General features: G+C 46.2%; 1 protein-coding gene across 1 annotated transcript; it reads right to left on the bottom strand.

Moving 5' to 3' along the window:
- Window positions 1-2,174: 2,174 nt before the first annotated feature.
- AVPR1A (arginine vasopressin receptor 1A) lies at window positions 2,175-5,392 on the bottom strand. The gene is made up of 2 exons (XM_055712156.1): window positions 4,389-5,392; window positions 2,175-2,597 (listed from the first exon to the last, which is right to left on the bottom strand). Exons 1-2 carry the CDS (start codon window positions 5,389-5,391, stop codon window positions 2,314-2,316), a joined length of 1,287 nt encoding a protein of 428 aa, XP_055568131.1. The 5' UTR covers window position 5,392; the 3' UTR covers window positions 2,175-2,313.
- Window positions 5,393-14,108: the final 8,716 nt, after the last annotated feature.

The following is a 14,108-nucleotide window of genomic DNA, read 5'->3' on the forward strand; positions in this document are numbered from 1 at the left end:
ACATTTGTTTTCTCATTGTCTTCTTTGTTTGAATATAAAGTATAATAGAAAAATAATTAAATTCTGCAAAAATGAAAATTCTGTTCATACAGCTAATTGCTTTTTAATATAGATTTTATGTACAAAGAAAGTAGTGACACAAATAGGCGAAGGCTAGTGTACTTAACTTAAAACATTTGCTATTTCAGTAACCGTGAATTACCTGCTTGTGAAATATATGCAGTACATATCATGTGCACAAATACACACACACCCAACACCACTGCATGCATTTTTTTGGGACTAGAATATAACTGCAAGTTCACAAACCTTCACCCAGAACTGGTGAGGGTTGTAGTCACATCTTGTACTAAAGGTGGTCAAAAAGATAGTGCGTTAAATACAAGCCATTCTACGATACTGTCCTTTGGGTTCTAGTGTTTTGAACAACAACAAAACATTAGACTGGATTGCTCTCCTGAAGAGCAGAAAACAATAACAAGAAATGTAGAGAGAAGAGCTAAAATTTTCTGTAGTGACAATAAAACCTTTTTTTTTTTTTTTTAATTATTTTTTTAAGCTATAATCTTCCCTATTCTTTGTCCAGAATAGTCAGTGATGTGTCTGGGAGCTTCTGGAGTAGACGACAAGTTGAATATGATCTTATCCTGCATCTAGCTCTATTATTTTTTGCTACTGTTATGGTGACAGACATGGGGCTGGCACCATCCTCAGTGAAAGCTACAGTTGCAGCCCCAGTTTCTTCTCTCCTCAAGCAATTAGAAAAACAATCTTGTTTGTCTGGTTTTGGCAGGAAAGACAGAAACCTGCTGTTGAGGTTCCTCCTTGCAAACATAAGCATGCACATTATGCAGCCGTGCACATGTCCCACTGCTCTAGCAAGCCAGCAGGACTACCAGAAGTCCTGCATGGTGCCAGCAGAACGGCTGGATTTCAGGACCCAGAGAGCTCAGGAAAATGGTGTAGGCAGGCAGCTGTGCTTCTCAAAGAGATCCTCTGGACTTTAAAACCAAGCAAAACTTACTCAAGGAGCTTCAAACATCCATCTCCAGGTAGAAGACAGACTCCATGGAAAGATATAACAGGACTATTTACCAGCTATAGAAATTACATTTGACTTAGCATGCATTGTAGTGAAAACAAGCGTACCTTGATTTATAATTAGTAAATGTGTTGCGATTACTTTTTATTGCAGTTTACTGCCAATTTCAACAACTATATTGTCATGATCTGATAAAAAGCCCCAACCCAAACCAACAACATTGATAAATTGTATATGTTCCCAGAAAACCTGTAAGTCGATTCTTAGATCTCTGTCTTGGAATATACTGATTCTTCAGCTCTTACCAAACAGCCACATTCATCCAAATTTATGGGGCTATTTGCTTGATACCCAAATGTGGCTTGATCCTAGCTGTCTTAGTGAAGGGAAAAAAAAAAAAAAGATACATTTCTTACCCATAAAGCAAGCGGTTCTGGTACTTACAGGTTTTCTTGGTGTATCTGTTTGTAACAGTGCTGAGCTAGTCATAGCTTATCATACTTATCATTTTTTAAAAATTAATTTTAAAAAATCAAGCTGGGTGCAACAATACAAAATAAATATGCTATATACGTTCCATCAACATGAAGAGAAGAGAAAAAGTCTCATCCTAAATATGAAACCCCACGATACACATACAGACATTGACAGCACTGAAGGATTTGCCTTCACAAGGGCTGTTAAATTTTATTAACCAAAAATTGCTAGAGCTTTACAAGAAAAAGCAGTAGATCAATTAAATTCCCAATACCTCAGAGCCTGTCTAACCATGCTCCTTATCTGGACAGTCAGAACTTTCTCCCAAGTCTTTTCTTTTCGTGTTCAAGACTAAATTGTGATCTTGCTCATATCATCTTCTTTCCCTGTGACTTCATTGGACAAACATGAGAAGTTTCAGGCATTAACACTAGAGAGCGGAGTTACCCCAGCACTTGCCAACTCCACTATTTTTACTGCTTTCACAAGCAAACAATGCACGTAGTATTTTAAAAACAAAAAACCCCTATAATTATAATAAATTCTATTTAGAAAAATAATTGCTTTCGTGTTGTCACGCCTTCCTGATCAGTTGTCCAAGTCCTAAACACCTTTCAGAAAATAATTTACATGCTGCAGACTAGTTTATCGAGCAATGCAGTCTTTTGTCTTATGGCCATCTTAGTCGTTCCTTGTTACCATGACCGGTGCCTTTGAGCAGCGTAAAGTGCTATGCCGTACCCTTCCCAAGCACTGTTAGGGGGCTGCCAGCCCTGCCTGCCCCGGTGCCTGTCTCAGGTTGGAATGGGGATGAAGCTGGTTGATTTGGAGTGGGGCGACTCTCTCCAGGTGTTCAGGCTGTGGGTTGGGCTTCTGTTGTTGGTAAAAGAAGTCTGTCGCCTGCTGTTGCTGTTTGAATCATCTTTACTCAGTGTTTGCTTTATTTTTTGGCAGCAAGGGAAGCTCTGTATGCAGTCTTGCAGGAGATGCCCACTGAAGAACATGTAGATCCATGGGTTACAACAACTGTTCAGACTGGCCAGCAGAGCTGTGACAGTAGTCGCTGTGTTTTCAGAATCTGGGGAGAGGAGAAGAAAGCAGTTTAATCATCAAAAGAACATTTGCACCATTCAGTCAATTGCTTCATTAACTGTTGGATTTATTTGCCTGAATAATTCTAGTTCTAAATGTTGAGCGGCAGCATGTGAAATTAGTAACACGGACATAATCGGAAAAGCTCTTATTTATGTAAGGCTGCCATTGAAGTCAACGGGAGTTTGTCTGAACAGACTTCAAAAAGCAGTGACAGAAGTTATGGGGCAATCCATCCAAAATAATGCTTTAGTCCTGGTTCCACTGATGTTTTATCCGTATGTTGCTAAGTTCATGCTTTAAATACTGAACAGTTTTTATTCAGACTTTTGTTTTAAAACTGGTTACCCTGGGAGGCGATGGCAAAATTCCCACTGATTTCCCACCGCTCTCAATAGTACTGAATTTTGCTGTATACATCTGCATGCTGAGAAGTATTGAATGCTCAAGTAACTACTGGCTTGTGAATCACATCTGGATTTCAGACAAATTTTACTTACAGGAAAAATGGAAGTTAGCACTATGCCATAAAATAGTTATGGTCTTCTACCTCCAACAACTAGTTAAATTATCAAATACTCTAAATACGTATGTAGTCTAATCAATTATTAGTGGCCTTTCCTTGTAAATATTGAATCTCCAAGGAAGTATAACTGCTGTGTCATGAAGTTCCGCAGATTTAAAGAATCTCTTCAAACAAACCTAGCTAATAGCCATCTGTTCAATTTCTTTTGAAGTAAAAAACAAACAAACAAACAAACAAAAAACAACCAAAAAACTATTTATCTACTGCAAGCCTTTTTTTCTCTGTAGGGACCTGCATTTTAGGCTTGACTTTGGTCCCATATTAGGGCCAATCAATGCTCTCACTACAGTAAGTGATAATTTGGGGATATTTTAAAAAATTAAGAAATTATGAATTCCAGTATTTTGATTTGCTGCTTTCTTGTTATGAGGAAAAAGGGTACATGTTACTATGTTGCCTGCCGTTCCCTGTGTAATAACTTTTAAGCTCACCAACAATTTCCAGCCAGGTGGAACGGCAGGTCAGGTATCTCCAAAATACCAAACTGCCCCTGTTCCAGGGGAACTGGTGGCTGACTAAGGGAGCTCCTGAGAGGTGGCCACCTCGTTGAGAGGAAGGGTTCAGGGTGTGCTCAGCCCCATTATTAGACAGCAAGGACTGAACGTGCAAGGCAGTTGCAGGAAAGAAGGCTTAGTAAGATCCCTGCTCGTGTAATTACGCGTGACATAGAGGTGCGTCCGCTTAATAATAACACAAATCGTTTCCAAAGTTTTATTAATCGGCGGTGGATTTATTAATCGCATGGAAGAACGCGTTGCTGGCTCAAACGATCGCTGCGTCCGTGTCAGCTGCCACTGGCGGAGCTGGCTCCGGGAGAGGACGCGGCGGCGACTGCTCCATCCCAGGGCCCCGCCGGCACCTGCGGCCGCGCCGCTCCGCCGGCTGCCGCGACGGGGCGGGCCCAGCGCCGCCGCTCCCCGCCCGCCCCGCCCGGCAATGGCCCGGCAGCGGCCCGGCAGCGGCCCGGCAGCGCGGGCGGTGCCGGCGGGGCGGCCCCGAGGGCCCGCTCGCTCCTTGCGCTGCGGCGGAGCCGCTGTTCCCCGCGGGGAGCGAGCGCCAGCACCTGCCCCAGGCTCGGCTCAGGACCGCGCGGCGCCCCGCGAACGGCGGCCGCGCCCCCGGGGGACCCCAACGCGTGCCGGTGCGAGCCGGTGCCTTCTCGGTGCCCGCCGGAGCCTCCCCGTCACCTACCGACCCAGGGGAAGCGCTGGTCCCAGACGGACCACATCTGGATGGTGAAGAAGGGCGCCCAGCAGACGACGTACGCCGAGACGATGACGAAGGTCATCTTGACGGTGCGGATCTTGGCACGGGAGATGGTCTTGACGCTGCTGACACAGGGGGCGAGCAGCAGCCCCCGCCTCGGGCCGCCGCCGCCCGCCCGCCGCCCGCCGCCCGCCGCCGCCTCCCCCGGGCGCGTCTTGCCCCTGACGTTGCGCCAGATGTGGTAGCAGATGAAGCCGTAGCAGGTGACGAGGATGAAGACGGGCGCGACGAAGATGCCGCCTGTGATCCAGGTGATGTAGGCGCGGGGCCCCCAGGGCATGATGAAGTGCGCCCAGCAGTCGTAGACCTGCGAGCCGCGCTCCACCTCGCTGAGGGAGAAGATGAAGTACTGCGGGGTGCTGAGCAGCAGGCTGAGCGCCCAGGCCGCCGCGATCATCCCGTAGGAGCGTTTGGTGGGCTGCTGCAGCGTCTTCAGCGGGTGGCAGACGGCGATGTAGCGGTCGGCGGTCATGGCCACCAGCATGTACGCCGAGGCGAACATGCCGAAGACCTGCAGGTGCTTGACGACGCGGCAGAGCCCGTCGGGGCCGTGGAAGCGGTGGGTCACCTCCCAGCAGAGCTGGGGCAACACCTGGAAGAAGGCCACCACCAGGTCGGCCAGGCTGAGGTGCCGGATGAAGAGGTGCATGCGGGACGCCTTGCGCGGCGTGCGCCGCAGGGCCAGCAGCACGCTGCCGTTGCCCACCACCGCCACGGCGAAGGTGACGGCCAGCACGGCGATTTCCAGCTTCGCCAGCTCCTCGTCCCGCCCGAAGGGGTCCCAGCCGCCCAGGCTGCCGTTGGGCGACCCCGACCACGCCTCGGGGCTGGGGCTGCTGCCGCCGTCGGGCTCCGCCGCCCGCCACCGGCTGCCGTTCCCGGGGGAGGGCGCCGCCCGGGGGGAGCCGGCGCTCCCGCCCAGCCGCATGGAGGGGGCTGCGCGGCGGGGCCCGGCCCGGCCCGGCCCGGCCCGACTCGACCCGACCCGGCCCGGCCCGGCCCCCGCACGCCCGCTCGGCCGCCGCAGCCGCCGCCGCCTCCCCGCTCCGGCGGCGAGGAGCGCCGGGCCAGGTGCCTTTATCCCCGCCGCGGGAGGCGAGGCGGGGGGAGCTCCCGTGCCAGTGGCTGCCCGGCCCCTGACGCCAGCCGCCTCCTTCCCCCGCTGCCGCCACCGCCCCGTCCGCGCCCCGCGCCGCCCGCCCCCGCCGCCCCGGGAGCGCTCGCTTCGGGGCCGGGGCCGCTCCGCCCCACAAGTGTCGCTCCGAGCGGGGCCGGGCCCCGCCACCCGCGCCCCGCCACCCGCGCCCCGCCACCCGCGCCCCGCCACCCGCGCCCCGCCACCCGCGCCCCGCCACCCGCGCCCCGCCACCCGCGCCCCGCCACCCGCGCCCCGCCTGCGCGGAGCCCGGCCGGGCGGGGAGGCGAAAAGGGGCGGCGGGGAATGCTGCTGGGGTCGCCGCGGCGCGCCCGGGGCGCTCCCTCAAGGCCGGATAAAGCGGCGCTGAAAACTTTCATGGAGAATAAAAGCGTTGCCGTGACCGTGCAGAGCAGAGGCAGGGCTGCCGGTGTCAGCCTGCGGGCCCCCGAGCCCGCTGCCACCGAGGCGGGGGGGGGAGCTGGTCGGTGAGCAGTGCCGTCTCGGCTCTGGGAGACATCCAGCCCAGCCGGCCCTTTGGCATTTCACGGTCGTGCAATAAACCCTAGCAAAGGGAATGATGAGAAAAAACTGCAGAGTTTGAAAGCACCGCGCTAAACCCAATCACTTTAAAGGTTTCAGGATTTCATCTAGGATGATAAATGTCATCCGGACGTTTAGCATATAGGTCTAAAAACGTTTCTGCAAGCAGATCAAAATTTCCTCATTTCCTTGGTGGTTCCTGGCAGCAGGTCCATTAAATCTCAGTTTTAAACACGTTTGAGCCGAAGAGTTTTCTTCCTGTTGATAGAGGGACTTGTGCAAATTCTGTCCCCGTTGTCATGTCTGTGGATTTACACCCTGCTTTCACCAGAACCTGAACTTGACCCTTTGTTTAGAAACTCCTTCCTGAAGCCACACGAAAATGCGTAAGATTATGACAAAGAAATAAGGCATTACATGCCAATCCTACTTTGCTTTTAATAAAACTCTCTGGTTTCACTCATATGTGACTGCAGCTAAATTTAGTTGCCAAAAATATGTGAACTTTGCCCTACTGGTTTTACAGGGAGAAGGAAAAAGGGTGAAGAATCAAAGAGTAAATCTGACTTCTTCAATTAAAAAGATATTTCCAAAAGTTTTTACTCTAGAAGAGTCTTCCAGCTTAAAATACAAGAAGATGATGTGCTTCCCAGCATGCTAGAATTGTGCAAGGCTTTATCCCAGGCTTTTTGCCTTTTCCTGGTCCTGTTAGCCTGTGAGAGGGTATGGGCACCCACGCCAGCCTGCCACTACCCTTCCTTGGATTGGTGGCAGTAGTCTAGGACACCTGCTCCAACAGTGCAAATTGGCATTAGCTTTTCTGTACAAAGCTGCAAAAAAAACCCCAAAACCTGGGATACAGACAAAAAATGTGGCTGTCCTAAATTTCTGGTAAACTTATTTCTTTGAAGGTGCCTTTGCTCCAAAGCCTAATTTTTATGAACAGTTCAAATGCATTGTTCACACACAGACACAGACACACAGACACAGACACACAGACACAGACACAGACACAGACACACACACACAGACTTTCCCAGCTTTTCAACAACAGGCCCATAATACTGTCTTAGCTGTTCATCGTTTGCACCATGCAACACATCAGTGTGTGTGACTAGGTTTCAGGTCAAATACACAGGTAAGTTAAAGCCGTATGTCACAAATCTCACAATACCACAGAGCTACCATGGTGTCTTTCACATCCACAGCATCATACTGTGCCATGAGAATTCCTTGCCTGTCTCTCTGATATGCTTTACAGGACTATGTGAATGAACAGTATTACTCAGGGACCTCTGCTAACAGGTTTTCTGCTGAGCAAACCATGCAAGGATCATAAAGCTCTATTCAGTACTGGCTATGTCATCCATTAATAGAAGAGGTGAAACTTCAGGTGTGAGAAAGACATATTTATAACAGCTAGACAATAAGATAAGGGTGGTTGTGCTAGTCCAGAGTACTGAGAGTTCGTCAAGCCCACATCATCTCAGAAATACTCCTTTCCAACCTGTACTGAGATCCTCTGAATAGTGTTTGTAGGAATGTTTCCAGAGCAAAGGGCTGGAAACTTGCCTCAACGACATTGCACAAAGCTGCACCTAGTGATTATATACAGTGTTAAACATGAGATTGATACTAATTCTTGTTGCACTGCACTCCATCAGACAGAAGTAACCTAGGGCTAGTCTTTATGCCTTTTTTTTTACATTCCCAAAATTAGTCAATATTGATGTTTTTATAGGTAATATATCTAAACAGGCTGTTGCAAATTTGTTTCTTTCAACAGACGGAGGTAATTCAGTGGAGAGTTTTATTTTTATCTAGTACTTTAAAAATGTCCTCTTGCTCTAGATATTAAGTAAATCCAGGACTCTTGAGGCTTCTATACTAGTTTAATCAGCATTTAGTCTGATCTTGTTTGCTTAATTCTAACAGTATTTGTGTGTAGATGAGGAAGTCCTCAGCTAAGATGCTATTGCTCAAATTAATCGGTATAGTTTTCAGTTTTCGAAGTAGTTGTCCTTCATCAAGCTGAACGAGTAATGCTTTCCTATCATCTGACCAGACATGGAGAGGGTTCCTCTGCTCACAGAAAGCTGTAACACAGAGTGCAACCTGAGGGAAAAAGCAGTTAACAGAAAACTTGTGGAATACACTTCTAAAGAGAAAAGTTGTCACTGGGAAGGCTGTTAAAGAAAATTATCATCTTTGCCCTGTGATTCACCTGGAGCTCAGCTTAGAACTAAAGTCTCAGTAAAGGAAATTGAGATTGCTGTTACAAGAAGCCTTTTTTTGTTCTCGCTAGGCACACAGCTTTCTATAAAAATGTCTAAGGATGACAAGGGTTTCTAGTGTATTCTGCTGGTGCACAGGTTTCTGTAAAAGTGCTTAAAGGTTGCCAGGTACCCATCCTTCTGTATGTTGGATTCACTGATGACTGAATGGCTTCCACAAAATACTCAAAAACCTACTTCGGACATGACCTGGTTTCTTGCTAAATGCAGCTGTTTTCTGTTTATCCCTTGCTGTTGTGGTGGTGACTTTTGCTGCCTTTAGACAGCCTTAGCCTCTTCTTCCATGGCTAAACAAATGTTATGAGAAAGTCAAAGGCTTAGGATTTTAATCCTGGGAAACTGGTGATAATTTTTATTCTGCAAGATAACTTTTCACTAAAAAGTAGGGAGCTTTCAGCATAAACTTCTTCAGCTACTCATAGTCAAAACACAATTATCTGTTTTTATAGCCAGGTTTTGTAAAGAGTTGCTCTAGTTATTAGAGTTGCAAAAAAGCAATATAAACAAAAAAAGGTGAAGTTACTTTATCAAATAAATATTATCAAATATATTTATCAAATAAAAACCCTCATGCAGGATGAGGGTTAAAGCACTGCTAAAAAAAGGAGGCCTGTTTATTTGTAGAGAACTCAGCTGTCTTGTTAAATAGCACATAAAACATCTACATAGATACTAACAGCTGGCTCCTGTGATCTGTCTCCATGTTCAAAGTATCTGTACTGCTCCCTTCCACAGACACTATTTAGTAAGCAAGGCTGAGTTTGATAGCCCTTCCCAGAGACCCACAAGACTTTGATACGGCAGTTCCCAACCTTTAAAATCACAGCTATGGGAACCAAGCATGGGGGAAACCCCATGTGCTGAGTGAGGGACCGCTAAAAGCTGGGGTCACCAGGGAGGCAAGCAGATGCTCCATCCATTTACCATTGCCGGCAAGGAAATGTCATCTGAAGGCAGGCTGGAGGACATCTGGGACTCAAGGTAGCCTCTTGAAAAAATGCCTTGTTTACAACCTCTATTGGTCTAGCTTTTTAGCTACCAGAGCAAAAGTGAGCAGAGAATTGCCCCCGAACTGCCTTCAAAACAGATTACAAGTCTGAATTCAGGGTTCTGAAAAGGCTGAAGTACGAGACCAAGAAACAACTAAGTCTGAGGACAAGCTTCCACTCTGGAAAACATGGAATTAAGAAACCTGCTGTATGAGATAGGCCTTCAGGATTAGCCCTCAGGATTCTGTTTGCAAAGGCCTGGTTCATGGTCTGGAAATGTCTAGAAGTGGCCAGGAAACACAGCGCCTTGAGGTTATGGCCCAAGTTTTCCTTTGCGTATTAACTGAAGCCACATCCAGATCCAGATTCTCTTATTTGTACACATAGGAAATCATGTCTGACCATCCCTGTCATGCTGTGTTTCTTTCCATGACGGACTGTCATGGTCTAATCCCAGCTGGCAGCTCAGATCCCCCAGCCACTTGCTCACTCCCCCACGGTGGGATGGGGGAGAGAACCGGAAGGGTACAAGGGAGAAAACTTGTGGGCTGAGATAAAGGCAGTTTAATAGGTAAAGCAAAAGCTGTGCTCACAATCAAAGCAAATCGAGGAATCCATTCACTGCTTGCCATTGGCCGGCAGGTGTTCAGCCGTCCCCAGCAGGGCTCCATCACAAGTAACAATTACTTGGGAAGACAAACGCTGTAACTGTGAATGCTCCCCTCCCCCTTCCTTCTTCTTCCCCCAGACGTAGTGCTGAGCATGATGTTGTATGGTTTGGAATATCCCTGGGGGCAGCTGGGGGCAGCTGTCCCGGCTGTGTCCCCTTCCAACTGCTTGTGCCCCCTCAGCCTGCTTGCTGCTGGGGTGGGGTGAGAGGTGGAGAAGGCCTGGGCTCTGTGCAAGCACTGCTCTGTGATAATGAAAACATCCCTGTGTTATCACACTGTTTTCAGCACAAATCCAAAACATAGCCGCATACTAGCTACCAGGAAGAAAATTAACTCTACCCGAGCCAAAACCAGCACATGGAAGTTGAGTGTGATACTCAATGCAGCACCGCAGCGCAGCCTGCACAGCTACATGTCACCAGAAGCAGCAGCATGCTGCCCTTCTTCTCCCTTTGCCTCCTTTGTTGCAGCCTTGCTGACCTGGTTGATAGCAATCAGGGCCTTCAGGAGTTCAGCCCTTCCCTTGCAGAAATGTTAACCAGGCAGCTTCCAGCCTGTCCGGATTCTAAGGCAGTGAAGGAAACATTGAGCATTTGGAGGGACGATAGGCCTTTGTATGTTTATAACCTTGCAGAAGGAACACACCAAACACCCATGGTGAAAGCTCCTGCCTTTCCCCATTGCATCATGTTGTCAGACTTTCAGCACATCCAAGGCACAATAAAACCTGTCTGAGACAGTTTAATGACAGCCTCAGCTAGCAATCTCTCATTTAATCTGAAGGATTAAAATCATGGGAGCATAAATCCACAGACTCATTCACTGCTGTCACTGGCAGAAAAGGAAAAAATTTAGAACTGAGCTTCCTCATGTTACATCCACCTTGTGAAATAGTATAATCTCAGACATTCCAGACCCATGAAAGAGTTAATATACATTTTGCACTTCTACACATACTGCTTCAGTGGTTTTGTCTCTCAGTTCTCTTATTTCAGAGATGCTAAAGGCTCTCATTGATGAACTTTAGTATGCCTTAAGCCAGTTTTAAAATTACTCCTATCCAGAGTTCCATTCCATCTGTAACCTACTGTTTCTATTACCGTGTCAACACCTACCTTACGCTTCCTTATGCCTTTTACAAGTTTTGATTCATCTAGAGGCAATTTAATAATGATTTTTGTCTTCTTTCCTAGTTAACATACACTAAGCCAAACCAAAGGAAAATATTTTATAAAGTTCGGTGGTAAGAGTAATCAGTAAAAACAAAGTTAAATGAACATTTATGGTTATTCATGTGATTTCTTAGAAAACATTTGACATAGTAAGATGTGACTCTTTTACAAAAATATTTAATACTAGTAAAAGTTCTCTTCAGGCGTTTAAAGTAGTAGGAAGGAACACAGACAATCTATGTACAACATAATTTTTCTCAGGGATTTAACTGCAAATGACGATGACACTACCAATGATTCTAGGAAAAAGTCCATTTGTGTAAAAGCTAGTCATTGTACAAAATTGCCTTATTTATCCCCGAACTATGCCAAGAACTGAAAGCATACTGTATTTGAGAATACACTGGCAGAGTGTTACTGCCTTGTAATTCTAATTGAAAGACAGAGACACTTAACATTTACAGAATAAAGGGAATAATGCTTCTGATTACGACAAAATTTATTTTAGTAGCTATCCTTAAGAAACACATTCTAAAGCATTTTAAAATTAGCAGGTTTTAAAACCGTGTATGTCAGTATTCTTGTGGTGATCATTTAGAAGAGTCTGCCGATAAGGAATATTGGTGATTGATGCAGAACATTGATGCAAACATTAATGTAAAGAAAACACCACTCTGTACTGAAAATACTATGGCTGATGCATTCTCACAAGCATGGTAGCTCATCACAATCATTCTATCATTGCATTATCAAGAAATAGGATCCAGTCTTTCTAACAGACTGGAGGAGGTCCAGATGTCAGGTAGCTTTATGGATGCTTATGGGACTTTCATTGTTCCAGTTTCTATGGGACTGTCCTCTCTGCATAAAGCCCAGTCCTCTCTGGAACAAAGCTGGCTAAAAATGTTTTCCTAAAAATGCTTTTTCATTAGAATGCCAGTTTGCAAAACCGCAATTTTTCATAGGTGTCTGTATAAGGCTTTGGGAAAAACATTTTCTTCATCTCAACACATATTGCTGGTCAAAATGTAAAAGGCTGAGGGACATGGAAAGAGGTACTGATATGCCCAAGGGTAAATTTTTATCACGTCCACATTGTAGGAGGAATTTTCTGATGCTACTTTAGTGGCACGGTGCTTTGCATTGCTGCCTGAGGAAACCTCTAGGGAGGAACAGGGCATGCAGTCCAACTGGCTCAGTAGTGCTCACACTTGATGTTACCCAGATTTTGCTCATGGTGATCATTGTGCCTCCTAGTGGGTCTCCAAAAGAAAAGGACTCCAATCCATGATTTCCACAGCTTTACACAAAACCTTGATAACTGCACAGACTGGCACAGGCTTCTTAAAATCCAGATATAATGTGTAATGTATAAGCTGTTCTAGTCCTTGCAGCTGTGTGCTAAATGCCCAGAATGGATGAGACCTGGCAATACAGAGTATATTTCATCATTGCCCTAACGCACAGCTTTAGAATCCTGAAAGCTGCAGATGTATGCTCTTTAATCCAAGCTGTGGCATGCAGCACGTTCAACATGCAGAAGAACCAGAGGGCACATTCCCTACCTGGGTCCAGTGTGTCTTCTCTTATCACAGCTGCTGTCCCTATCTGAGCCAGCAACGAGCTGGCAATGCAGACAGCAGAGTCTCCTTAGCTCAGGCCTCTCCAGAGATAAAACAAAATAAATAGTGGTAGTGAGGAGGGCAGAGAAGGATCAGACATTGAAAGTCAGAGAGAAGAAAGCTGAAATACATATCAGGGAGGTAGATGGATCTTGGCGCAGAGTCTGTAGAGTGACATGTGAGAATGTGAAAGGAGAATCCGAGCAGGGTGGTGAGAGACAGCCCTGTGTTTTGGGCACGGCAGAGCCCTCGTGCCTTTACCTTCGTTTCTCACACTGATGAGGTAGATTTGGGGGTTGAAGAAGACCGAAAGAAGCAAAGAGGAAAAGAGGGACTGATTAATCAGAATTTAGATGATATATTGAGTATCCTGGCGGCTGATTTTCTTGGCTTTTTAAAATCCATATGGGTAGAGAATGGTACCTAGCAGCCCTAGGTCAAACATGACAAAGACTTTTGTGTAGGTGTGGAAATGGCTGTAAGTTAAATTGTATTGTTGCATGTACTTTAAATTGTATTGTTGCATGTACTTAGACGGGAAGAACTTTCTGGTGTTAATTACTGCAGCTTCAGGGCCCTTTGAAGTATTATGGCTTTATACTTCAAACTAGTACAGATTATCATTTTCATTCCAAACAAGTTGTCTGCCTGACAGTTTTAAGCAGTCTTCCTTTGCATTTCCCTCATCATCATATTCAGCAGCTGTACATCACATAACATTTTACTTGTTCCTTTTATCACCAGAGGAAAACTTGTGTGCTTCTAGGATAAAGAAAGATAATAAAGCAATAAATTTTAGGGGATAGGAGATACTAATGAACTGACTAGCATGGCAAGAGAGGAAAAGCACTCCCAGGAGATACAGCCAAGCTATAAGCCAAAGTCTCTAGTTTTATGTCCAGTGAATAAACATTTTATAATGGTTTCTTGGTAAGTTTTGCCATTACGTTGCTTATGCTTAATTTGCCAAGAGCAGGATTAGTAAACCGTGTGAAATGGCTTGTTTGGACTACAGAAAATAGGGTTTGTAATTTTATTTTTCTGACAGCTGTACTGGGCGGAACAGAAGTGATTATAGTAGAGTAGCTAGACTGAGACTGCATACAGATAGAGCAGAGGAGGAAAAAGAATTTGAAACAGAATTCTGGAGTTAGAAGCCAGCACACAGAGATTTCCTGAAATTTTCTTAGGCTTCTTGGAGGATTTATATATGAACCTT

Source organism: Falco cherrug, chromosome 5 (assembly GCF_023634085.1).
Source record: "Falco cherrug isolate bFalChe1 chromosome 5, bFalChe1.pri, whole genome shotgun sequence".
Taxonomy (NCBI): Eukaryota; Metazoa; Chordata; class Aves; order Falconiformes; family Falconidae; genus Falco; species Falco cherrug.